General features: G+C 43.4%; 1 protein-coding gene across 3 annotated transcripts in view; it reads right to left on the bottom strand.

Moving 5' to 3' along the window:
- Positions 1 to 326: 326 nt before the first annotated feature.
- The window catches only part of SLC16A14 (solute carrier family 16 member 14), a 28,950-nt gene continuing 1,340 nt past the window's right edge, over positions 327 to 27,936 (bottom strand). For 2 of the 3 annotated variants that reach the window (XM_040639367.1, XM_040639371.1), the window contains exons 2-5: positions 22,344 to 22,615; positions 15,758 to 15,901; positions 9,367 to 10,347; positions 327 to 2,862 (exon numbers count right to left, since the gene is read on the bottom strand). In XM_040639367.1, coding sequence (XP_040495301.1) covers positions 2,711 to 2,862; positions 9,367 to 10,347; positions 15,758 to 15,901; positions 22,344 to 22,602 — 1,536 coding nt within the window. In that variant the 5' untranslated portion in view covers positions 22,603 to 22,615 and the 3' untranslated portion in view covers positions 327 to 2,710. The remainder of the gene's footprint in view (positions 2,863 to 9,366; positions 10,348 to 15,757; positions 15,902 to 22,343; positions 22,616 to 27,936) is intronic. The other variant, XM_040639380.1, reaches the window with a different exon arrangement.

Raw genomic sequence — 27,936 nt, 5'->3', positions numbered from 1 at the left:
TAGTTCCCTACCGATGGGCATTTAAATTGTTTCCACTCTTTTATATAACAAACCACAAATCTAAAAATCTTGGTTCATTTGTCTTTGTTCATATGNNNGGGAAAAATTTTAGACATCCAATTGCTGGATTAAAAGGTGAATACATTTGAAATTTAATAGCTGGATTTAGCACTTCTAACAAGCAGCCTACGTGATTCTCTCCGGTGGCTGTATGACCGCATCTAACTGTTCCGGGGGAAAGAACCACACAGATAAACATCAGTTATATCTTAGGGCTCTTCCCCCGAAGGCCAAGAAAATAGAGATTTTACACAAAGACACACTGATCATCTTTAAAGAAGACAAAATTTATTTCATCGTATGTAAATAAAAAGGACTCAGATATGCGAGAGGAACAGTAGAAAGCACATGGTATAAATAGACAACTAACCCTTTATAATATCGTCAAAGAACTGTAAAGAATAACATAGTTTAAACAGGAAGTATTCATACATTTGCTGTAATTCCTCATAGACATTCTTTTTTATTCTGTTGTCCACATGAATATTGCAAGCAGGTTTTACTGTTTTTGTAAAATAGGAACTTCTGATTCGGTAGAAATCACCATCCGGTCAGTGCAGAGAGTCAACGAACACCTGTCTAGACTGCAGGTGTGCAGATCTAAGTTGGGTGGAACGAAAGCGGGGAACTGGAGGGAAAGTTCCTGTTTACGATACGCGGCCAGCAGCGCGCGCATCAGAACGCATTGGCTCTAGCACCATTCAAAACACTTAATTTGGTGTTATCTGAAAATGAAAGTCATGGAAGTCGTGTAGTCCGTTTTAAAACACACATGTGTTCTTAGTCTAATTATCTGATTTTATAGTAAATAGAGAGAGAGAGATAGAGCATTGCCACAGGATTTAAGAGTACCTTTATCAAAACAGACAGCTGGATTCTTAAACAGCAGCCAAAGCTGTAATGATAACAAATAGGTCATTGTGTTGAACCAAATGGAGAATGACATGCAATTTATTATCTATAACAATTTCCAGGCGATTCTCGAGTCATTGGAGGTAATATTGAGTGTGTATACTAACCATGCTTTTGTTTCTCCTTTCCATTAGCTGCCTTAATTATTATGGTGAGTCTGGTGGTCCCTTTGATTATACAACCCCTCCCACTAGGCATTAGAGCAGGAAATAATGGAGATGGAAGAAAAAAGAAGCTTGTCCCTGTAATCCCTCGTTAAGAGCTCTGAAGCGTTTGGGGAGGAAAAGTCTGAAACTCTTGGCTAGAACAAAGCTTGGGGTAACACTCTGTGATTCCAATTGCTAGTACAATTCCTGCCTCTAATTACCAAGGATAATTGAGAATGGTCTGTGCTCACTTCAGATAAATTTGACGCAAGACATGGGCAATGATACGAAAGGATTTGTGTGTGATGAGCACATTGTGAGTAGAAATTGAAATAGTTCTAAAATAGGTGTCAACAAGTAAGGCAGCCAGAAATTTCCAAATGATTCTGGGGAAGAACATTCTGCAGGCTGAAAACTGTTTGGCTTAGAAAAATAGAGATCTCAGATGAAGGAAGAGCATCATTTGATGTCATGGATTACAGTTATCTTGTGTATGCAATCGGTCAAGAGAATGACTGTTAAAACCATGTCGAGCTCAGGCAGACGGATGGTCTACCTAACGGGAGGCCCCGGAGAAGCGCTACCGGTTACCGCCTGCTCCAATGTCGGCTGCACAGACGTCCCGGCTGAGGGCCTTCCGTTTACGACCCTTGCAACTTGATAGTCTCACATTCTGGATCAGTAACACACTCCACGGATGATTTAACTGCCGACTTTGTATATCAACCAGCAGTTCCTCCTCTGTTTTATTTATTGGGCAGGAGAAACTCAGGAAAAAAACTTTTATAAACCCCAGATCATGCTCATAAACGAAGAGGCTAATGATATGAATAAAAGTGCTTGAATCATAGCCCTTGATTGAATGTTTGCATGACAAAGACAACTTTTTGCTAAGGAAATCATTATTATTTCTGTAGGTTTTGTCTTAAGAGTCAGTTTATAACTAAATACTACTAAATTAGGTTGATGACAGAGGCTTTTCTTAGAGGAAGATTGAAAAACTGTACTTCTAGCTGCAGAATTCTTCCATAAAAATATAAACTGTGTTTCTTTCATTGTACTAAGCATATTACCTGTGAAATCAGAGCCTGCCTTTGCTTTTCACCAGTAGGTCAACAGCTCCCTGTAACAAGTTCTGAAGGCTGATCGTGTTCTTGTGCTTGAAACCCATTTATCCATAAGCTTTCCAGAAGCATTTAGATCATTTATTTTCACCGCACAAAGAGTAGATGAGTTGAAAAGATTTTATTCCTCGTCTTTGTTTCAAAAGCTGTATCTAAAAGCTTAGTCCCAGTGGGTGATGAGAGAGAATGGTTTTTGTAAGGGCATTTCTACCAAGTATTTAACAGGCCGTCTTTGAAGGACATCGTCATCTCTAAAATGTATGTAGTCTCTCACACCTTTCCAGCCTTGCTTCTCCCAAACCGAAAGGCAGTGCTGCTTTCAAATGCAGCCGTGACCATGGCATTTACAAATGACAGTGCTGGTTACCATACAAAGCGCTTCCCCACAATGTCAAGGGCTCCTCACAGCAACCATGGGAGGTAGGCGTGGGTACCCCAAAGAAACCTTACAGGAAACAGAACATGATGCTAAACATGGGCACCATCCATGTATTTTTTTCTGGATTGTTCTATCATTTGAATACACGGTTGAATGAGTAAAAAGAGTATTCCTACCATGTAAAGTAAGCCACATATGTAGAAGGAAAAATCATATTTTTCTGTGATGTCATAGATCCAGCCTGCAAAACAGAAAGGAATATATTCAGTGTAACCTAGCTGATGAAAGCCGAGAACACGATTACTGCGACTGCAAATATTTCTGTAAGAATTAATTTATATGTCACGTCCTGCCCAAAACATGTCAGTTCGCCATTTTTAAGCCCAGGCTATATAAGCCAGAGTTTCTCAGTGCCTGAGCATGGCAGGCATTTGTCTTCCAAGCTGATAGGGTACCTTACAAAGTGCTTAAGGCATGGAAACAGTAGCGGGCCGACCCTTGGAACGATCTGGCTCACAGCCCTCAGAGTCTCTCAGGCTGGCACCAAGCCAGCAGTCAGAAGTGAACCTAATGATTTTCTTTGTTCACAAGTATAACCACAAATGTTTTCTCAAACCTTCAAAACTCTTAAGAAGTTTCTAGAGTCTATCAAAAGAGGCTGAGTAGAACACATTTGAACTTTTATTCACTGTGGAATATTTGAGAGTACACATCTATTCTAGAAAGAATGAAATTGTCCATGTTTTATAAAATTCACATTTACAACTATAAAACTTTAATATTTCTATGTATAAAGAACCTTAAATTGCCAAGGATATAGCCTTCAATGCAGACTAAATTATCAATTTTTAATACTATCATCTAAAACCTTCATATAATAATATTACTAGGCACTCTGGAAAAGACTACTATATTTCATGTATTCTAAGATATCATGAATTGCATGATGCATCATTATCTTATGCAGCAATAAGAAAGAAATATCCTTGTCAATTTAAATATGACTCAGTGTTTTCCTGGGACTCTGTAAAATGCATCCCAATTTCAGAGATGTTAAAATGTGAAAGAAAAGCCTCAGAAACTATGAAATGTGATTAGACTTCAGTGATTAAATCTAAGAATCAGTCACATGTCATCGTCCTCACGTAGCCAAACCATGTGAACTGAATTCCGCAAGAATTTCATTTGTGGTAAAAACATAAATTTTGCACGTTCACTTTTTTCCCCATATCAACAGTACATTCATTATCAAAGACATAAGGAAGATAGGAATGATTTAAGGACCAAACGTAGTATTTTGTGACCACTTTTTCAAAAACCATCTTTTAAAAAAATATCTAACTGGCAAACGAGTGCATAAACGCCACTCAGCCTTCTCCCACCAACAAATAGCTACACAGAGGCCACTGCTTTTGCCAAGCAGGACCTCGGGCTGCCCGGATCTCCGTCTAGTGTGTTTCCCGCATAATTAACGCACCTGGGCGAGTGAAGGTAGTCCTCACGGAAGGCAAACACGTGACAGCATGAAACACTTATGTACTTTAACCACGCCAGATATACTTTAAAAGTCAACCAACTTTTTTGAGTTTGTTGTTTGAGTCACACCAAAGAAGAAAACACCGGACTCCGGAGACGTACCTTTAGGAAAATGCTCTATCAGCTTTTCCCGATCTCCGACTGAGACAAGAGGAACAAGGGAGATGAACCATCCAATCCAAACACAGAGACTCGGCTTCAGCACCGAATCAGAAAGGGGCGGTGATAGGACACATGCACAAGAACGCGCCCAACTTGGCTTAGCGTCACCACGTGGCCACCACGAGCCACAGAGAATTACAAGACGTGACGCGTCCGCTGGCAGATAATGCAGCGTGGGCTGTGTCGGTAAATACAAATGAGGTCCTCGTGCTCTGCTCATCCCCTGCGAAAGCTGATCTTGTCATTTCAAGAGTTAAACCCGTGCTTTTCATATGATCGAGTGACCGAGTAAACACTGGCTCTAAATCACAAGCCCTGGCAGCTGGGACGAGCGGAACTGTCGTGGCTGCTGAACACGGCTCTCAGAAATAGGACAAAGTCTTAACTGATTGGAAAATTAGTTTGTACTTAGTTCAGACTATTTGTTGACTTTTTTGTTTGAAGTGGTTGAATATAAGCGCCAGGGCTCTGTGAGGGGGCCCCCCACCCACCTCTTTCCCCTGCAGCCCCAAGCTTAACCATGAGCACAAGCCACAAGTTTTTGGAGTTTCAGACACATTTTCTCTTGGCTCCTTGCCTGTACACATACAGTTCCCCCGTCTGCCAGACACAGTAATGAACACCATCACCCACCCTTAGCACATCCTAGCATCCCCTTCCCTCCACTCCATCCCCCCTCTTGTCCCTGCAGACTTTAGAACGTGCTAAGTATATTAACATTGTTACAGTCGTTAACGGAGTTCATTATATTTTAAAATATTTTCTTTCCTCTGAAAGTATAAATGTTTGTAAAAGGGTGTCTGTCCTCTCACTCCAATCTTTAAAAGTAACTCAGTAACTCATGTGTCCATTTTTTAAAAAGTGCCCCCAACTTGACCAAACAATTTCATAGTAAAGAACTGGGGGAAGTAATCCTAAATTTTATGTTAAATGAACCCCACAGATTTCTCTAGTCTACCTTTCAGATTTATTTTGAAAAGACTCTGGATCCTGCCCTTTTTCTTTGGTGCCTATTTTAACATTTCTGCCAGTTTGAATGGAATCCATTTCTGCATCAGAGGCAAAGCAGGTCAGGAGAGACAGGACTTCACTTTGCGCTTTGATCATCAGCATACATGGTTATAACTCTTCGGAGAAACGATGTTTCTGACAAGCTGCCCACCTCATTCATCCTTCACCACCTCTCCCTACAGATCTGATCTCGGGTCCTTGGTTGGGAGCCTGGCATCCTTGGCAACCCCGATCCAACCATCAATTCAAATCAATAGCTTCCAAGTAAAATCTGGTTCCCTATTACATTGCAATTACTTTTCCTTTGAGTCTGTCACATGAGGAATGATGGTTGTTTTTTCTTATTTATTAAACAGGGATTCCCAGCTTTTGATGAAAACACTGCAAATTGTTGCTAGGGTGTTATATTTTAGGCAAGTATGTGCAGATTCTTAGTCAAACCTGGTGGCCACGTTTTGCTATATTTTACACTGGAAACGTCTAGAAAAGTAGGTACTACTATTACATCTTTACAGGGGAAGAACTGAATGCCCAACAATATTATAAATGAATTAGATCAAGAAGTTCGCTTTGCTAAATGACACAGCTGCAGTGTCTGCTCGCTATGATTGTACATTCTTCTTCTAAATGGAACTGCGTGATTGTCTAACACGCTAGTAAATGGTGCCAGATTTCTTAATGCCAGTAGAAACCACTTTGAAAAATGGAAAACACATTCATTTCTGAACCCATTAAAAAAGGAAAAGGTAACGCGAACAATAATTTTCCCTGTAGCAAACCTCGCAAGTAGTAATTCCTAGCCCACTTTGAATTTCTAGCAAGAATGTAATGTGGTAATTTGGTCACTCGTGCTGCCAGTCACTTCTGAACTATGAGGCATAAAAGGCCAGGCCTGCATCTCATTGCCTTGTTGGCTCCTTGGCCTGGAAAGTCAATGAATTAAATGCAACGCAGTGAGCCAATGAAGCTGCTCAGCATTCCTCTGGCTCATGACTTCAGTGCAAGAAGAAACAAACAAACAGAAAGGACAGTCCCCTGAGGTTGCTGGCCTAGAGACACACACACAGCACAACATTGATTTTTGAGTCCCCATAGCAGCCTTTGACCCCCATTCATAGAAGGTTCCGAACCACTAATACAGCGGTTTCTACATCCACAGTGGATGACATTGAGCTCCAGACCCACTTCCAGGGAGGAACCTTGAAGCAGGCAGACGTAAAACCTGATGACTGAGGGCTGGGGATTAACTCCCTGCTTCTTGTTCTAATTCCCTTCTCTTCCACACCAAAAAGTGCACTGGAATGCACTGAGAAGGATGTGGCATGGGAATGAGATAAAGAAACCATGCTGGCCAACTTTGGTGCTTTAACGAACATGGATTGTGAATTGCTTAAGCCGCACCTCACAGCATCTGTTGTGATGCTGCTACCGTAATCTGGTAGATCAGGGTCAAAATAACCCCAGACTGACCGTTAGAAGCAGAAACTATGCCTGGATCATGAAAAGAACCATCAACAACAGATTCCATTTCCACAGACAATATAGCTGAAGAACCTTCAACAAGAGAGTGGATGAGCCACTGATAATGTCTGCATCCCCTTAATGGATATTTCAGTTTAACATCTCTGCAAGGTACCACTGATTGCCTGATCCAACCCCTGATCTCCATTCTTTTCTCTTTTCCTTCCTCTAGTCCAGAGGCTAGGAAGCAAAATACAGTTCCCCTGGAAGCTTGGACTAGCTGTGTGACACAGTTCTGGCCAGTCAGATGAAGTTGGAAGTCTGCTGAAACTGAGCCTTTCTTCCCATTTTCTTCCTTGGTATAAATAAAGATGTAGGGGCTGGAGCTGCAGCAGCCATTGTGTAGCCATGAGGAAACTAGCATGAAGAAAAGGCCAGGAGGATCTTGGAGACACTGTCCCAATACCATCCAGTATCTCTAAATTATAGATTTTGGATTATGTGACACAGTTAAATCTCTGCTTAAGCTACCATGGGTGGGGTGTTCTCTTATAGCCAAATGCATCCCTGAGAGAGAACCCTACACGAGACTACTGAATTCCGACTTTACAGCTGCCAATATAGTTTGCTGCATTGCTATAGTGATTCTCTGTCACCTAGAAATGCTGCACCTGCGTCTCTGTGCACAGAGAACAGGAGCAGCTTGACCCAGGAGGGGCCTCCAGGTGGCCCCAGGGTTTCCTAAAGCAAGTCTTGGTTCTTGAACCTTTAGTGAACCAGCTGCCAGTGTTATCAGCTGTGTAGGCAAAAAACCCGCCATGTCTTGAACTTCAAATTCCATGGGGGCTTCAAAGTAAATGTATTGAAACAAGCCGCCTGCCAGTGGGGGCTTAGGATGGGAGATGACTGTGCGATCCCTAGAGAGACTGGGGAGGGAGGGACGGGGAGGGCTTTGTCCTGCACCTGTGGGGTTCCCTGGAAGAGGTACTCCTGCAGAGGATATGAGAATGAAGGGCCAGGAGGGGCCGAATGAGCAGGGAGTGCGGGCATCGGAACAGGTGAGGCTCTACCAAGTCAGCTTACAACCCTGCACAAAACCTCCAGCAGCCGTGAAAACAGCCACCGGTCCTGGCCTGGCAGCCCGGACAGCCACCTCGGGCGGGAGAGCACCTTTGCATTGGTGTTTGTCCCCAGCTTCTGCCACACTATGTAGATTCCTGTCTCCAATCTTTAGACAGAGGGTGGACCTTGTCACCTTCACCCAGCACCTGCCGTCTTGAGGATTATTAAGTCTACCTGCCGATCCTGATGTGTTTTTCCACAAACAACAGGTTCGGAGAGGTCCCCGGCTGCTGCAGGACCCCTCGGTGCCCGGGATTTCTGGTATGGCCATTGCAAGAAGCAAGTTCTCCATTGAACTGAGGTGAACACCTGTGAGAGAGCTTGCCTGGGATGCTGTCAGCTGGTGGGCTCTGGGCCTCTGGTGGGCAGAACAGCCCAACCCTCCCCAGCTGCTCACATCCTAACCCCCGGAACCTGCAAATGTTACGTTACGTGGCAAAGGAGACTGCAGTTGTGATTGAGTTAAGGACCTTGTGATGGGGGTTATCATGGGTTGTCACGCAGACCCAATGTAACCCAGGTGTGTTTATCAGTGAAAGAAGGAGGCAGGAGAGTCATAATGAGAGAGAGGTCTGTGGCTGCTGCTGTGTCACGGGCTTAGAAGGTGCTGGAAGGGGCTAAGAACCACAGATGCAGGCAGTCCCTAGAAACTGTAAAAGGAAAAAAAAAAAAAGGATTCCTTCATAGAGCTTCCAGAAAAAACGCAGTTCTGCTGACACCTCGATTTTAGCCCATTGTGATCCAATTTAGCCTCCTGACCTCTAGAACTATAAGATAATAAATCTGTATTGTTTTAAGCCACTACGTTTTTGGCAATTATTATAGCAGTGACAAGAAACTGCTATGGGGCTAGACCCAGCTCATAGATGTGTTGTGTGGGACCTACACACAGTGTTTTAATGATCTGGAAATGTTACGTTTATCACGGCGAGCAATTCATTGTGTGCACAGTTGTTGAACCCCTACATTGTACACCTGAAACTAATGTAATGTATGTCAATTATATTCAATTAAAAATAAATTAAATTAAATCAAATTAAAAAAATCTGGAAATGTCACTGAAGAGCCCGGAGTTCCTAGTTTTTCTTGGAGGAAAAAACCCCCTAACAATAGAGGATCTGGTAATAATTTTCCATGTTTCTTGGTGACAGAAATCAGCTGGAGGGGGGTAGAGGCTGCCTCCTCCCAGGGTTCGACACTATTCCACGACCCACTTCACTAGCCTGGCCACTTACCTTGTAGATAGAGATCACACGTTCATCCACGTTCTGCTTGAAAGAATGGCCACTACGTTGCTAACATTTCCAAATGAGAAGCCGGGGGACCAGAATGGGAGGATAAAGGAGCAGGTGCACAAATAGGCACTTCTTATTTGTCTTGGACTTCAAAATACAGAGAACACAACCGAACTCTCTACACGTACCCTAAGCTCTTAAAACCTTATATGGTTTACCTGCGAAAGGGGGTCCCAGCAGTGCGGAGATGCCATTGGCACAGATGATGATGCCGTAGGCGTTGGCCAGGTGCTCAATCCCCACCAAGTCTTCGGTCACCACGGGCATTAGGGAGAAATAACCGCTGGAAAAGCCTATCAGTGCGCAGATGACGGCCAGGCCAGCGTAGGTGTGCATCAGTGGCAGAATAAAAATACTGAGGACAAGGGTGAAGTTGGCCATCAGGAAGACATTCCAAACGCTGATGCAAGGTAGGTCGGCCACAATGCCCAGGATCACTTTTGCAAAGATATGCACTATTGCTATAATTGAAGTCAGAGGGAAAACATCGTTTTGCTCCGATAAGTTATACAAATTGACTATTTCTGGGAGGTGGATGAAAGGAATGACAAAGCTGCTGTATGCGAACAGAGCCCAGAAAATAAAGGCGACAAACATTCGATTGGTAAAGAGCGAGGCTGTCCCAAAATAGCCAGAGTACCAGTCCCGGAAGCCCCTCCTGACTCTCACGGTCAGCTGGCTGGCCGTCTTTAGCACCCGCAAGGCGCACAAGTTCTGTCTGTGCCCCACCTTCTCCTGGCACGCCTGGCCCGGGAGGTCGCCCACGGTCTCCTCGTTCCCGTTCCCGGGGCCGCCACCCTTCTCTTCCGCTCCGCCCAGCGGTCCACTTGACTTCGATCCAGGGGAGTGAGCCAGCACGACCTGCGGGTCTTTCCCTCCCGGGTCGTTCCGGCCTTTCCCAGAAGAGAGGGGCCTCATGAGCGCCCCGCAGACACACAGGTTTAAGGACACGGCTCCTTGGATGAACATTGCGTTCCGCCATCCGTACTCGGCGCACAAGTACTTGAGCAAAACCGTCATGAGGAAGGTGCCGAACCCCGTCCCGGTGGTGCTGAGGCCCTGGGCCAGGGCGCGTCTCTTCTGGAAGTACCTCCCCACCATGACCACGGCCGGCAGGTAGGCCATCCCGCTTCCAAAGCCTGCGCGGGTTGGATGGGAACAAAAAGCGCACGGCACAACATGAATCGCCACGTCTGGAATTTGCAGCGTGTAAATGTCATCTGCATTTCATATTCATTTCTATGCTGTTTTTCCTTTTACACAAAGAAATAACGTGTGTAAAAAAGCAGCTCTGTGGGCAAGCACCCTGTCAGGATCATCTACCGAAGCTTCCAGCCCATCATTTCCCTCCAGCACGGGCCACTCCAATAATAAAATAAGCCAGCATCTTCACATCAGAATATCAGAACGAATGAGTGGATGAGAAGGTAAATGAATGGAAGAATGAACGGATGTCGGGCCCTGCTGTCAGTGCTAATTGCATCAAGTGCCGAGGGAAGTATTTTTGTACCAGCGGATGGAGAGTAATTCCAGGCAATTTGCAGAAGTCTCCAGAATGAGTCCATTTGTTCACAAATTAATAGGAAGAATAAAAGGAAGGTACCCATAAACATACCCAGCGCCTGGATGTCAAAACCACATAATACTAATTTGCAGCTCTGATTTTCACTTGTATCTTTCTTAGAAAATTGGAACAGTTTGTGATTTCCATCGACAAAATTAAAATGCTGGTGGGGGAGACAATGTGCATTGGGGGCAGGGGGCATAACAGAACTCTCTGTACTTTTTGCAAATTTTGCTGTGAACCTAAAACTGCTCTAAAACATGAAATCTATTTAAAAAATGAAATGAAATAAAATAACATGCTGGCTAAGAGGTTGTGGGAGGCATTCTCAACTTCTAAGTACAGACAGAAGGAAACCGTAAGATCAACTTCAATGATCCTGGGGCCCCATCTGGTTTTAATGCTTAAGCCTTCCTGACGTTAGGATGGCGGCATGAGGGCACAGAAGAGACTGGCCCATGTTGTTTCCCAGGGCCAAGCCCCCTTCGTTCAGCGTCACTGAAGAGTTTCACAAATACTTGACTTTGAAAGACCAGAGCAATTGTACATACAATTACAATACTAATTACCATTAACTGAGTACCAATGGTGGGCCAGTTGCTTTATAGGCTTTATGTGTTGGGTTTTCACAATAACCCGGAAGTTAACCGTGCTTCTACCTTTTTTTTTTTTTTTAAGTTTTATTTAAGTAATCTCTACACCCAACATGGGGCTCGAACTCACGATACTGAGATCAAGAGTCGCATGCTCTTTGGACTGAGCCAGCCGGGCATCCCTATGCCCTTTTTTTGAACCTCATGAGGAGTTTAGTTATTTTCCCAAGACCCTGCTGCAGGAAACTGGAGAATCCGGGGCAGAACTCAGACCCAACTGCATAGCTTGGTCCTTTTCCACCACTCACTGCCTCTCACCCTAAACCGCTCACCCCCCAGCTGCCGGCAGGTAGGATTTTGAAGACGGATTTTGCTTCAGCCTGAGTTTCTAAACTTTTTTTTAAAGATTTTATTTATTTGAGAGAGAGAGAGGAAGAGAGAGAGAGCATGAGCGGGGAAAAGGAGAGGGAGAAACAGACCCCCCCCCCACTGAGCAGAGAGCCTGATGTGGGGCTCCATCCCAGGGGTCCTGGGATCATGACCTGAGCTGAAGGCAGATGCTTAACCGACTGAACCATCCAGGTGCCCCGTAGCCTGAGTTTCTAAAAGAAGCCTCCAGAAGCAACCTGCCTCCTTTATTTACCTCAGAGCAGTGATATTTACAGCAACTGTCAGAAGTCAGCGATCCTCAACCAGTCTACAGGTGGATATCCTTGTTTTAAGAACAATTAATAGCTTCTAAGTGATTCCCAGCAGGAGTAGGGGCAGGTCCCCAAACCCCCTTGCAAGCCTCGATGAGGGCAATAATAATAATTTGCATTATGGGAGAAATGAGCATGAAGAAAACAGCTATCCTTAATTTTGAACTAAACTCTGGATTAATCTTTATGACGTTTAAGTCCACAAAAAACAGAATTTCTCATTTCCTAATATTCAAAGAGGCAGAGAAAAATATTTAATAGCCCATAAACACTCCATCCTCCCTCTAATTGTAAAGCACGTCTCATGTACATCATTTCAAGTGCAAATATTTTAGTATAAATCTCTAATGGAAGAATTCTTTAAACAGCATAATCATTATATCTTAACTGAAAAAATGGAAAATTCTTTGATATCATGAAATATCCAGAAGGTGTTCAAGTTTCTAATTGTCTCATAAATGACTATATTTAAAAAAAAAAACTGTCTCTTTAATCAGGATCCAAATAAGGCCCACACAGTGCTATTTGTTGATATGAATTTTAAGCCTCTTTAAATTTCTGTTTTTTTCTTGAAATTTATCTTTTTTTTTCTTGAAATTTATTTGTTGAGGAAAATGGGTCATTTGTCCTGTGAAATTTGTCATCGTCTGGATTTTGCTGAGAGCACAAAATAAGTTTTAATTTTTTAAAAAACTTTATTTGTTACTGACAATAACCAACATCCTAAATTTAATGTGGTTATGGATTTCTAAACAACAGTAGAATAAAATGATTAATAGGAAGAAAACGGAGGTACCTTAGCCTGAGAGCAGCCCTAATTTTCACTTAGTGTGAAGAGTAAACGCTCCATGTGTGAGGAAAAAAAATCCAGGCCCAATGTTACAAGTTATCTATTTCCCTGTTACACTATCCATGACCTTGACAGCATCCCCTCCTTCCGCACCTGGCTTTGCTGTCTGTTATGGGCACAATTAGTCCATGAGCTTATAGGACAGGCCTTGGGGAGATGTGGTTCAAGCCCAGCAGTCAGTCAAGGCCCTGCTAATGTCCAGCCCTGGGCAGGGTCCTGGAACAATTCTTCACCACACGCTGGTTCAGAGGATGGGATTACAGCCCTACCAACCAGGTGGAGGAAAGAGGCTGAGATTGGGAGAAAAAATCCTGTGATCCTGGGTCCGTGTGGATGGGGGAAAAGATGTCTTTAGGAGAGAGGCTAAAGAAAATGCAGCTCTGGTAAGGCTGAAGAAATCCGGTCCAGACTCTCTTGGCTAAGTACGTTCGCTCAAACAGACACTATTTTTCTGCTTAATAGAAGGATACTACAACACAGTTTTAATGGTCTGGGCGTTAAAAAAAAAAGAGACAGATATAAACAAATCTGTCTCAAATGTTTTTTGGAAGGAAGAAGGATATCAATAAAGTTTTCTTCAAACATGAATTGTACAGTGAAATGTATCTCTTAAGCACTTGCTTTTTTAGATCTTCTCGTCTTTCTTTTCTGTTAAATAGGGTCTAGATTGCTAATCAGCTTTCACATGCCTCCCTAATGACAGCCCAGGATTTTGCCTCTATAAGCTAACTGATTTAGCTGGATTTTCCAGTTACATAGAGTTAGATATGTGTATTTGTGGGGGATGTGGATACATTTCTTTTCAGAGACTGTCTTTGGGTTTTTCCTGTATAAAAAGTGGGAGCAATAAAGTGTCTAAAGACACACTTTGCTTTCACCAGCCCCCTGATTTTCCTCCTACTTTCTTGGGTCCAGAAATGTTTGTTGAATAAATAAGTGAATGAATATGGAAGAAGTAAAATGGGATGCCCGGGTGGCTCAGTCGGTTAAGCGTCTGTCTTTAGCTCAGGTCATGATCCCAGGGTCCTGGGGTCGAGCCCCATATTGGGCTCCTTGCTCAGCTGGGAGCCTGCTTCTCCCTCTGCCTGCCACTCCCCCTGCTTGGGCGCACTCTCTTTCTCTCTGACAAATAAATAAAATTAAAGAAGAAAGAACATGGAAATAATATTAATTGCAGGTCAATAGGCAATTAACTGCAAGAAATAAAGTTCGTGTAAACAATCGAATCCTAGAAATCTCTAAATGATGAGAATTAATCTCAAGTCCCAGTTTGTAGGATCCAGTCAGTCTGTATAATCAATCACCACCACATCCAGTTTACGGGGGGTGCCCCGTGTTTGCCTGGAGACCCCAGTGTGGCTCCTTTGGCTCAGGAGGAGTGTTTGTTTCCTCACCTACAATATAAAAACCCCAGGGCTGGCTCTATTCATTGGAGGGTTTGGGGGAAAGTTTTTAAGATACTCAGGGAAAACACCTTAAGTTGTTCTTTAAGAACTGTTACCAAGTCCTTCAGATCAATGGTTTTCAAACTATGCTTCAAAGGACATAGAAGTGTTTTGTGGATCGATGTAAATTACGGAGAACCAACTTGCCAACTTATTTGGAAAGTAGGGCTCTGTGTTCAGGTCTCCTGCTATCATAAGCTCATAATAAGAATGTTACATTCTATATAACAATTATATATTAGCTAACACTTACTGAGGGCTCTATTTTGTGACAAGTATCGTGCTAAGTGCTTTATACAGATGATCTCCTAATCGTTTCAACAACCCTGTAAACCAAGCACCCTTCATGACCCCATTTTGCAGATAGGAAACTGAGGCATAAATGGGTTAAGTAATTTGCCCAAAGTCACACAGATAATAAATGAAAAAAAAAAAAAGCAAGGTTTCCAAATTCTAACTTTTACCTCTTATACCACCACTTCTGTCAATGTGTCATTTATTAGGACGGCAGCTCTGTACTCAAAAAGAAAGTCACGCTGGATCTGGTTCAGTGCAATACCATTGTACAAGTAAGAAACTTCTTATCTGTGTGAATTCTTTTAGCTGTTGATAAAGGAAATTACAGCCGGGAATGTATTTTGCAGAAGGGATATGAAAACCATGCTGCCTGGGAGCCAGTTTTACCCATTCACTAGGGAGTCACACTCTCCTCTCTAGATGCGCTTCTTCAGGGTCTCCATATATGTGGATTTTGCTGCTATTTCATTCATTTGAATAGGGCTGAAGGAGAAAATAATTATTCTATGATTCATGCTCCCTTCTGCAGTTATTAAATGAGAAAGTTATTAATTTTCTTAATATTCAGTCTATTCACTTATGTCTGTATTATTACCTTCCTTTTCCTATTCCTCATAGGAGAGAAGACTAGCCCTTAGAACCAATCAAGGGAAATTTAGTTAAATTCTAATAGGAACATCAAGCCTAACACTTGTTAGGCTGTTTTTCCACACCTAAGATTTAATATCTTATATTAAAAAGTATTTCCTGGAGTATATGGTGGGGTGGGGTGGGGTGGAGGAAAAGAAGGACAAAATATGGGGCGCCTGGGTGGCTCAGGGGTGTAAGTGACCGCCTTCAGCTCAGGTCATAATCCCAGGTTCCTGGGATCGGGGCCCGCAGCACTCGGTTCCCTGCTCAGCAGGGAGTCTGCTTCTCCTTCTCCCTCCACACCCCCCCACCCCCGTTCGTGCTCTCTCTCACATGCTCTCTCAAATAAGTAAAATCTTTTAAAGAAAGGACACAATATCTTAATGGGTTTCTTTTCTCCACAATTATTCATTGTCAAGACGCCCAACAAATATATTTAAAATTAAGGTTAAGAAGTCAATATGCTTACCAGCTGTCACTCCAAAGGTAATAAAGAGATAATGCACATTGGCGGCATAGGCGCTCAGTACCCAGCCGAGCGAGTTCACCAGCCCTCCGATTATTGCCGTCCGGCGACACCCACAGGTATTAATAAACAAGCCGATGAAAGGTCCTGTCGTGGGACATTGAAAAGGGAATTGACTGATGGTGTTTTATTTTCATGCTTTCTTCACAAATCCTCACATGAAGACAGCGAATAAAACATTGCTAGGGCTATTAAATAAAATGAACCCAAACCCCCATTGCTTTATATGCAAAAAGCTTTTAGCATGCAAAGATGGGTTTCAGTAATTTCATCAGAGAGCACAAGTTTCTAGGTTTCCAAAAAAAGGCAGATCTGAAATAAACAGACAAAAAAAAAAAAACTTGTCTACAACACAAGTAGGTCCCAAACAATTGGTCTATGGGCTTACTCAGCTTGTGGATGCATTTTGTTTATCGAGGGCATAGTTTAAAAGATGTTTTGGGGGCACCTGGGTGGCTTAGTTGGTTGGGCGTCTGCCTTTGGCTCAGGTTATGACCTGGGGGTCTCAGGATCGAGCCCCAGGATGGGTTCCCTGCTCAGGGGGAGTCTGTTTCTCCCTCTCCCTCTGCCCCTCCCCACTGCTCCTGCTTTCATGCTCTTTCTGAAATAAATGAAGTCTTTAAAAGATGTTTTGAATCAGTTGCCAGCATTTAAAAATTAAGAGCATTCACAAGAAATCCAGTGGCAACACAAAATCCAGCAAGATGGATTCCCACATAGCCAAGATGGGCTAGAGCTGTGCCCTGGCTGCCCCACTTCGCTCTGTCCACACTGCTCATTAGCTACAGTCACCACCCTTCCCTTTGGTCCCGTACTTGGCCTCCTGCCCCCATTTACATTACTCGCTACTTGAGTTTTTGACTCCAGACCCAAGGGGAGTCCAGGAAGGGGCTTTTCAGGACTCCCATGCTTCCAGCAAAGAACTGATGACAGTTTATTTTCACGAGGATGCCTGGATGCAAACCATGTAGAAAAGAACTTCTCATCGCTTCGTATGTACTTCAGCCGCTGCTGACTCTCAGTCCCAGGCCGGCCCCACCAGGCTATTTCTATGACACTGGAGATTCAGGAATACGCTTCCGTCTGCAACGGGTGCCATGCTCACAGTAACACAGTAGCAATGACACACATCCTGGCTCCTTACTTTCCTAGGACGGTCCGGTTTTTGTCAAACCTCTTTGTTTTCTTCCTGATATTTATGTATTCATTCATTCATTCACTCACTTATTTATTTTTATTAGTCGGCTCCACACCCAGCATGGAGCCCAACGCCGGGCTGGAACTCACCACCCTGAGATAAGACCTGAGCTGAGATCGAGAGCCGGATGCTGAACCGACTAAGCCATGCAGGCGCTCCTGTGGTGACTTCTGATGTCACAGAAGCTTAGTGCTTGCCTTGTGATCCGTGATTCCCTGTGCGAAAAGCAGTCTGTATTTCAGCAATACAGTGGGAGGCTGTAGTCAATATTCAGTAAGATGGCACATTCTAAAAATTGTCTTATTTTGGATCATTATTACTTTTCATAGTTACAAAACCCTATATTCTGGTGAGACTATTTCAGGTTAAAAATCTGTTAAACTCTAAGGAGCTTCCCCTTTTAGTTCAAACTGAAATAAAATTTTCCTTTAAAGTTCTAACTATATTCATGTACATATTTGGATGCACAGGTGGCTAATGAATTTTTTTTGTCTACTGATTTTGAGTGTGCCTAATTCTAAAAATTATGAAGGTAATGATTTATTAATTTAATTAACATTGGTGCACAGAAAATAACTCAGCAGATAAACCTCTTAGAATAGACAATATAGTAAATATATTTTACATAAACATACTGTTATATATTATAAAATAAGCACACGATATAAATAATATATAAACCAAACACATTGATATAAACATCTGAGGGAATTATTGGGGGCAACTGAAATTCAGAAACCATAAGCTGAAGATGTGTCTTTGATTTCTTCACAAGTATTTATTTTCCTTTTATTTATTTATTCATTTATTTTAAAGAGCTTATTTGTCAGAGAGAAAGAGAGAGAGAGCACAAGCAGGGGAAGCAGCAGGCAGAGGGAGAAGCAGGCTCCCTGCTGAGCAGGGACTCGATCCTAGGACCCTGGGATCATGACCTGAGCCAAAGGCAGACACATAACTGACTGAGCCACCTAGGTGTCCCACAAATATTTTTTAAAAAAAGATTTATTTATTTTTTTTTGGGGGGGGGAATGTGTGTGAGTGGAGGGAGGGGCAGAGGGAGAGAATCTCAAGAAGACTGCCCCCTGAGTGTGGAGCCTGAGACAGGGCTCAATCCCAGGACCCTGAGACCATGACCTGAGCCCAAATCAAGAGTCGGATGCTTAACCAACTGAGCCACCCAGGCGCCCCACAAAGATTTTTATTTTCCTAAACCCACAGTCACCTCACTACTCGAATCTCGGACGAGTGGATAAAGAGAAAAAGGCAAGACTCATCGGTCTGCTGTTAACCGACCTTCTAAGCTGTGACAGGTCACCAGACCGCAGTTCAGAAGCCCGATCATGTTTTCCATGTGACAGAAAGGGCCCAGAAGCAAGTTTTCCTGTGATATTGCGTGTTTCTGAAACACTGCATTAAGAAAGCATTTGGAGGAAAAGGAGGGAGGTGGAATCCCCACGTAGCAGCACGTACTCCTGTCTGGAGGAATGTTGTAAATCAAAAAGAAAGAATGAATTGCTTTACTGATAAAAAGGTAAGTTGATAACAGTGTCTGGCTTTTCAGGTCATCATCTCTCACGGGGTGCAGCTTCTGTCCGTTACGACTCGCAGCTGGGCCAGGTCAGCCCGGGACAGGCCCTGACTCCTCGATGGTCACAAAACACAGACAGGTCACCATAAGGAAGTCGGACCCAGGTGTTCTGATTCCGCTCCGTTTTCTCATCATTGCTGATGGTCAACTGGCATCTCCAAGATCAAATTAGCGTTTCGCCAAAATGAAAGGAATTCCGCACACAGTCTAAGGACAAGGGGCAAAGGAGCTGGAGGGACCGTCATCTGGCTATGATTCCCACTTTTGTGAAGGAGTTCAGTGTTCTGGGATGAGACGCAGACTTTCTCCTCTGCAGAAGGAATCTGATTTTGGCCCGTTTCCCACATAATAAAGCTGCAGGGAGCACCATGAGGAAGTCCTGATTTCTTGCCCATCCCCGCCTCATAGGTTCACAAAAGCTCAGGTGAGGAGAGAAATGGTCTGAAGGGTGACCTTGGCCTACAGTCAGGGATGAAAGGAGGTAGTTCATTGAACTCCTGGCCTCCTGGGCTCACCCTTTAGTGCAATAAGGAGTTCAGAGCCTCTAAATCAATGACTCTGCCTTGGCTGAGCACCGGAGTCACTTAGGAGCTGAAAAAAGTCCTGATGTTTGGATCCCATCCCAAGAGATTTTGATTTAATGGTCTAGGTGCGACGGGAGCAGCAGGGTTTTTTAAAGCTCCCCAGGTGGATCTGATGTGCATCCAGGATTGGCAACGACTGCTCTAACTCTCCTCGGTCAGAAAGTGACCTTTTGCAGCCTGTGGATTCCCCTAACACGGCTTCCCCCAAGAATTCGTCCAAGGGCTGCTGTAGATACGACTGAGGTGATGACAGCTTATTAAAAATTGGGACCTTTGGCAGGAAACTGGCAAAGTCCGTACTAGCAAAGAATGAAACAAGAATGAAATTATCGAATTTCCTGCATGCAAGCCACTGCCCCAGAAAGAGATGGCTTTCAACTCTGTAACATAATTCACAGATTTTTTTTTTTAATTTAAAGAGAAAACCCAAATGTGCTCACAGTGATTGGAAAATGAGAACAATTTCTATGTGTTCACTTCGCATGTATTTTCAGTTCTCATTTGGTGTAGTGGCAGGCAGTATGGTATGGTAGGCACGATTTTGAGTCCAGTGGACCAGCTTTGAAGCCTGTCTCCTGCTTATTGGCTGTTCAACCTCCAGTAAGTTACTTAAAGCCTGTGAGCATTGCGTGTTCTTCCTCTGTCAGACAGAGACAATGGTCCGGCGCTGGGGTTGCTGCGGGATCAAATGAGATCATGTACATAACACGCACGTGGCATACGGCAAGTGGCAGGTAAAGGAGAGCTGTTCTTGCGGGCTTCTGGCTTGGAAGACACCCAGCACATCTGCAGCCGCCTGGGATCAGGCAGCTTAAGATAATCGACAGCAATTTAGGATCACGATAAGATCAAAGGCCTTTTATTTATAGAACTAGGAGCCTTGCTGTGTGGTGATTTCCAAGACACAAGATATTGATCTAGCAGGTGCCTTTCCTGGAGAAAGGTTTGTCTACAACGAAATGACACTGTGAGGGATTCACGGACTCTCAAACAGAATTCTGAATATATAGTTCCCTCTCAATTAAATTAAAGAGGACAATCCCATTTCACCGTCGCTGTGAGTTAGGTGTTCGCATTTGGGGGGTCATATCCAAAATCATTTCCAATAATTTCAGGACTGGCTCCCATTGCTTATTTTTGCAGAGCTTGTGAAACACAAAATAACATCTAAGACAACCTCATTGGATGATTTGGAAAATAATGGGACATTGCCTATCCTGGCCTTTTGCTGAGTCTTCTTTTTTTTGTAGTAGACACATACTTCTTAGAGTGAATCTGTAAGTCTTTGGCTCTACCCCTCAAAGATTTTTTTTTTTTTTAAGATTTTATTTTTAAATGATGTCTACACCCAACGTGGGGCTCAAACTCAACCCCGAGATCAAGAGTTGCATGCTTCATGGACTGAGCCAGTCAGGCTCCCCTTAAAGATTTAGTTTTAAGAAGGTAAAAAAACCTGGAGGTTAGGTATTCTAGAAGCACAGTTTTCTTTCACTGATTTATTGAGAAGTTTGAATCACATCCAGCGTAAAACTAGCACCTTGTCTACACTGAAGTGAGCTATCTTGCGTTTTTCGTACGACAGTCCTAGTTTTAACGAGGCCAATGCAGGGTTGAAGGAGTCGGTTCCTTAACGTTGCAGGCAAGACGATTTACTGGCAATTTCCTCACACATGTAATGGTGCCCTTATGTAATTTTAAAACTAGATTAATTCCCTTTGATAAACACGCATACTCCACACGCATCTTGAGAAATAATACTTTGTCCTTGTTTTCGAGGATTAGCACTACGACCGTTATTAATGTTGTTTGTATTATCCAAAATAACCCTGACTGAATGCCAGGCAAGATCAACAAATCTTGGAATTGGATTCGAGGAGTTAATTACCGATGGGGAAATGACTGAAAAGGGAGTCTCCCATCAAACACACAGATGCCTGTCATACACAAATTCTCACAGAACCAGGAAAAGATTTGAGGCTATTTATGTTTCCAGTGTCATTTCATGAATACTTGAAATTAAAGAAAATTTGATGGAGGGGTGCCTGGTTGGCTGAGTCAGTTAAGGGATGGACTCTTGGTTTTGGCTCAGGTCATGATTTCAGGTCCTGAGTTCCAGCCCCACGTGGGGATCCGCACTGACAGTGGAGCCTGCTTAAGATTCTCTCTGCCCCTCCACCCGCTTTCGTGCACTCTCTCTAAAATAATAAATAAAAATATATGTAAAAAAATTTCAGCGTAAAAGTATGACTTTTACTTTCAAGAGATCATGTAAGGGAAAACACCTGGTATATAATAGATGCTTATTAAATATTAGTTGACAATAAAAACTGTTTACTTCCCAAAAGGAAACGCATAGGCCATAATAACATATTGTATGTATCATAACTTTCTAGCTTGGCATCTCCAGCTGCATGAAAACTGTTTTCAGATTGGTGTGTGGTTAGGTTTAACTAGAAAATACACTATTATTCCTTCCTGTTAGCTGGACCAGCAATTTTTCTAAAAGCAGCTTAATAGATTTTTCAACAGCATATGATCAATATTTCAAATTAAATCACCGGAACTCTGAAATAAGATGCTACTTGCCTTTTGTGGTGTTTTCTCTAAAATTTTTATCTTTTACAAGTACTCACAAATATTAAATAAACAGATCTGTAATGATATATAATGAATTAGAGCGGTCAAGAAAACAGAGTTTGGGGCAAAAGAGAGTTTTTTTTAAATGATCAACTTTTAAGACACTCCAAATTTTTTATAATATTCAAATAGTCATATCACACGAAAGGACACATATTGTATGATTGCACTTATATGAGGTACTTTCATAGAGACCGAAGATAGAGTGGTGGTGGTCAGGGGCGAAGGGGAGGTGGGAACGGAGAGTTGTTGTTTCATGGGTGCAGAGTTTCAGTTTGGGACAATGAAAAGGTTCTGGAGATGGAATGTGGGGATGAATGCACTCAGTGGCAATGAACTGTATACCTAAAAGTGGTTAAAATGGTAAATTTGATGTTATATATATATTGTACCACGATAAAAGAAATAGTATCATCATTAATATCTAGTATCTCATGTTTCGACAATGTAAAACTTCACTTACAGTGGGGAATTGTCAACTTATAATAATGCGGTTTTACAACAGGTCACACGCGAACATACCCACAATCAAGGTGATGCCCATACTGAGGGAGCTGACCCACGCGGTCAGACCGCGGCTCTGATGGAATTCTTCAAGCCATTCCACGTTGAGGACGCCCAGGGCCATCTGGGAGCCCATGATGAGGATGTGCACAAAGAAAGAGGAAAGAACCACCATCCAAGCCCATCCGCTGTCAATGTTTGGGTGGGGCTTAAGTGTCTTCTTATCTTTGGGGTCATCTTCAAAATCATACCCAATATCTTCATGACTTGTATACATTTTCCAAGATTTTCTGAAATACACATGACAAACAATTTCCTTGAACGTCAAACCAGTAGTATCTTTCTCTTCCCCGGACAGCTCTGCCTCCCCGCCGTAAGCAAACCGGCCTTCGGATTCACCTTGTCATTATGCAGATTTGGGAACACTCCTGACTTTTTTACCGCCAAGCGCTTTTGTGAAACCGGTTTCATCTCTACAGTCATCCTATATGTAAGCATTAGTATGCATATTTTAAAGAAAGGGAAATAGATTCAGAGAATTGAAGTGCCTTTCCCAAGCTCTCATGGCCAGGAAGTATGGCTACCCAGGAACCTGAGGCATCGACTCCAAAGCCCAGGCCTTGTGTCTGTTATTGAGATGGATACTGACAGGTGACAACCAAGATGTCACAGAAGGAAGACAGCTGGCTCTAAACAGACTTTCAGGGTAGCTTTGCCTTGATAGAGCCCTTGGCAGAGATTCTGGTCCCCATTTTGTGGGTCCAAGCGTTGAGTTTGTTCGGTACAGCTGGAGTGGATTGGCCTCAGAAGACCAACTCATATGAACCCAACTCAGGAGAGATTGGTAAACTGAAGGCCAATTTATTTTTTTTTACAATGGGAGCTAGCTTTCTAATAATGGTAATACTCATGTCTGATACACAGGACACAGAAAAGAGGCTTGGAGGCTGGATGGTGCTGGAGGGGGGCGATGATGCCAGGTCAGGCGAGGACTCTGGTTTCGTTTTTATTTTTCAGGATGAGAATTAAGTACGTGTATAAGAACTGAGGTAAGGAGTAAAATAAGGACAGACAGAGACAGACAGTAACCCTGAAATGGTGGGACGGGAGGAAAGTCTTGATCAGGAGGAGCAAAGCAGAAGGTAGATGGAGATGACAATGCCAAGTAGTGGGATGAGAAGTTACACCCGATGGTCTAATTCTTGGGTGAAGTAGGAAGCGAGGTCCCTGGCTGAGAACGAAGAGGATGGTGGTTATGAAGGGCCCTCAACATTCAGGAAAATGGAAGAGACTGTTGCCCACAACGAGTGGAGACGATCGTGGGGCAGTTCTGCGGACGGACCTCAGCCCTGCAAGACAGCACCGCAGAGCCATAAGCGTGCGGCACCAGGGACAGAGCGCTGGGAGCCCTCGGCCCCAGGAGCCGGCAGTTCGAGCATCATCATCGGAGAACGTTAACACGACAACAAACGACTAAAAGTTCGCCTGTTCACTGATAAAATACTCCTCTCCAAAAAAATCTTTTTCTGGTCAAAGTTCCAAACAATGACGTTTTAATTTTCTACCTGTAAGCTTCACATCAGCGGGGTGCTATTACTGATCCCTTCGTAAACACTGGATTATCCACAGCAGTGATTTCAGAGAACTCCTGGTTCTCCAGTTGACCCCGACACCCCTGTGGCCCCAGCTACACACATGTGCTTTGAGGGTAAGTTCCCAGGAGTTGAGAATTATTGGAGGTCTCTGGGGCACAGTTGGGTCTGCAGCCCCCAGGGTGCCACATATCCCCACCTGCAGCAGGACGTCCAAGATGGACAAACAGCACAGTTACTGTAGAGATGAAGAACCAGAACTTGACTTCTTCACTGCTGTCACTCTGCATGTTTACCTGGAGATATTATTTTGATTAACATGGAAAATAGTGCAACAGTGCAGGACCGTCAGGTGAAAAACCTTTCGTTTGGAAAGCGAAGTATGCAGTCAATACAGGAAATATTTTACTCAATTTGAATACTGTGTTCAAATTGAAATCTGTTCTTTTTTCAATTAATTATTTTAAAACAGAAGAAAAAATAAGAAAATAATGATTATTACTAACCACTACATGGTTGTTACTGAAAATCGTGTTGTTGCAACGGAGGAAGGAGGTCTAAAAGGTAATCCCAAATACATGAGGAGACCCTCCAATGGTGTTCGGGTGTAGACAGGTCAGAGAAGCGGACTGTGGTGGACTGCACAGTGCCCACAGCCTCTTTCTGTACACCCCTGAGCTAAGAATTGTTTTTCCCTTTTTTTTAAAGGCTATGTGGTCCATGAAACTTAAAATACTTACTTTCTGACCCTTTCTAGGAAGAGCTGGCTGATCCCTGGACCGTGGCATTGGTTCTGGCTTAGAATTTGTTGGGAAGAAATGGGCTCCAGGGAACCAAGGGGCCAGTGGAAGAGCAGTTTAATGGATCTGTCCCGAGGCTCCTCCTGACTTTCCCTTTCTCGTCCTCATTATTATTTTTATCTTTTAAATGATTCTATGTCGTAAACACCCATCCAGTTCTCAACCACTACACTTCCTGCTCACGTTGCTCCTCTCTGCCAGGGTCCTTTTCCACCTCCCCGTTCTGCAGACAGCTGGGAGGGATAAAATGCTGTCTTGCCATGTGATTTCTCCACACTGTCAAAATATCTTTAGGAGTAAGCCCAAACTCCCCTTTGCCACTGCCAGGTTCTCCACAGATTATTTGCCCCCTGGTCCCTGCTCTCATTTCCCCACCTTTGACCTTTGCGCTCCAGCCCTGTGAAGCACCTATAGCTCCTTGACCTTGGCACGGTGTCTTAAGCTTGGGGCATGACCTCTTCTTCTCTCTTTTGGGAACACACTTCTCTCCTTCTAACTTCCTGCTCCTCTTCTGCTCCTCCTTCCAGATTCAGCTAAATATAACAGTGAAACCTCGACATGGTGAGAACCCCCCTCCCCTGCAAACATCTCTAATCTCCAACAGTGGAGTATGTATTCAATCAATCAATCATTGTACAAGGCTGTTTGAAGACACGGAAAGGAGGTATGAATTATACACGGGAGGGCTACTAAATGGGATGTGTGCAATAATCCCTGTGTTGTTTTTGTTAAAAATAGGTATCCATTCACTCCAAGATTGGAGTGAAACAAAAATTGTAAGGGAGATTATTCTTTGGATGATGGTCTTAAAGTAATTTTCCTCCTTTTAATCTACCTTGTTGGTAAAAAAAATGCATAATAAATACATATTAGCTTTATGGTAACAAAATAAAAGTTCCTCTCTCTATCTTTTAAACATCATCCGGATCAGCTTTTTGCTTCTGGTAGATGAGTGGCTGAATTGTAAAAAAAAGAAGGAAGAGGATTCTAGAGCCACTTCCCTGGGGAAGTCTATAGCCTGCCTCTACCCTGCTCTCTCCTGGCAAGAGGACAGCCTGCATGGGGACAGGAAGTGATGGGGCAGCCCTTGCTTTCCAGAACGCGCAGCCCAGAAAAGAGCTGCATTGGCAGAAGGCCCAGAGGATAAACCTACAGAGCGAGCAGAAGGGGCGTTCAGTGGTTCCGTCTCTGCTCCTTGTATGCAGAATTCCAAGAAGCCAGAAAGCAAAGAATCAGGGGAACGACTGGCCTATATGAATAATAATAGCATCGTTTTATTTTATTTTTTAAATTAAAAAATTTTTTTATTAGTTTCAGAGATAGAATTTAGTGATTCATCAGTTGCACATAACACCCAGTGCAACTGGGTGATGGGCATTAAAGAGGGCACTTGATGTAATTACATCATGCATGTTTAATCTGTGGGATAATGCTCAGCTCTGTTTAGTAAGACAAAACAACGCAGCTTGGCATTTCCCTAAAGCCCACTTACATCTATGAAAAAATCTGAAATAATAATATCACAAAAGTTATAGTTTTTCAACCCATGAGTTGAAACAATAAGCATGTTCCTAAGCAATGTTAAGAACTTGATATTCTTACTGAATTATTTATTTTATGGGTTAAGAGATGCAGTTGCCATTGAACTGCTCTCAACATTTCCATTTTATTTGTTCATAAATAAATGACATCGAATAGCATTTAATTGCCAAGATTTATCCAAGAGGCGCAAGGGGGCACGTAGCATACAGTACCCAATGCAGAGACTGGTGGAGGGCGGGGGTGGCTAAAACGACATTCTGTCCCGTCCTTCGGAGGCCCCTGAAGATACCCCTGGCAATAGAAACCTCTGCATTTCATATCTAAATCTCTCTATAAGCAATTATTGTTTTGACTAATCACAGTTAACTTACTGCCCAACCAGGTTAACTAAAACAAACGAGAACAGAAAAATAAATTTCTATCCCCTCCACCCCCAAGTTTGCTTTTAGCATTTACATAATTATAAGATACAAAATAACCATTTGAGTATTGTAATCCTAGTCTACAACCCATGAGAAAGAGAGAGGGATCAAAAGTGAACCAGTGATGGTTCTGAACCACCCTGTCCCCAGTCTCCCTGTCTTTCTCCACCACCTGGCATTCAAGCTCTCCCACCTTCTCCACATGCTGACACACGTGTAAAACATCAACACACATGGGGTACACTGGGGTACATGGAAGCACTGAGTGTGGGGCTTCCTCTAGGATCATACATAAGATGGAACCCATTCCAGGCTGGCCTGTTTGAAGCTCAGCGTATAACATTAGGGCGTTGCACAGAAGGAGGTGAAGGAAGGCAGTGGGAAGATTATGGGACCACTAGTCAACCTTCCATTTGCCCCAAATGTGAGTTCATAAATGGTGGAAGAGTCATCACAAATGGCGGGAAATGAAGTAACCCATGAAAGCTATGAGATGGAGGCCAGCTACCTATTTATGTGCTACCAGGTTGAGGGGAAAATAATTTAGAACCAGCTGGAGTGTATCAAAGATTAAAACTAAATTAAATTTCCACAGCTCTGTTACCGGGTTAAGTTTCATAAGCACTTTTAATTTGGCTACTACGATTATGTTAGCATGCGGTGAGTTCTTGATAAATGACAAGCAAAGGGGAATCCGCCCAGGTAAAACTAAAATTAGAACCTTCCCGAAAGGTGGCCAAAGTAGGACGGTGACTGGTTCTTCATTAGATGCAGGGGAGTGGTGCGTCCACCTCCAATTGGGCTGTGGGTTCTTTTGCCTTCTAGACCTGGTGTGCAAAGCAATCTTGGGCCTTAGGGGGCGCACTTGAGCCCAACAGGCTGAAGCGGTTAGAGCCGCGATGGCTGGGGAGCAGAGCGAGCGCAGAGGCCAGCGCCGGAGAAAAGGAAACCTCCCCTGGGTTCACGCTGTACTGGGGAGAACTAAACATAATAAATGCCTTCTACAGGTCAGGGACTGTGCTGAGTGGCTGCTCCACACCGATCCTGTCCAGTGGGCATTAATGTCCCATTTCACAGACAAGGAAACTGAGGCTATTTGTCGAACGAGGACAGTAAAGTTCAGAGGTCAAACTAGCAGGTAGTGGGGCCAGGCCCGAGGGTTTCCAAAGCCGACTTTATCCACCCTCCCCCATCTCTCTCTCTCTCTCTCTCCTCTCTCTCTCTCTCTCTCTCTCTCTCTCTCTCTCTCTCTCTC

The sequence above is a fragment of the Ursus maritimus genome, unplaced genomic scaffold (assembly GCF_017311325.1).
Source record: "Ursus maritimus isolate PB19 unplaced genomic scaffold, ASM1731132v1 scaffold_1, whole genome shotgun sequence".
NCBI classification, from domain to species: domain Eukaryota; kingdom Metazoa; phylum Chordata; class Mammalia; order Carnivora; family Ursidae; genus Ursus; species Ursus maritimus.
This window is presented reverse-complemented; position numbering and strand designations above follow the sequence as displayed.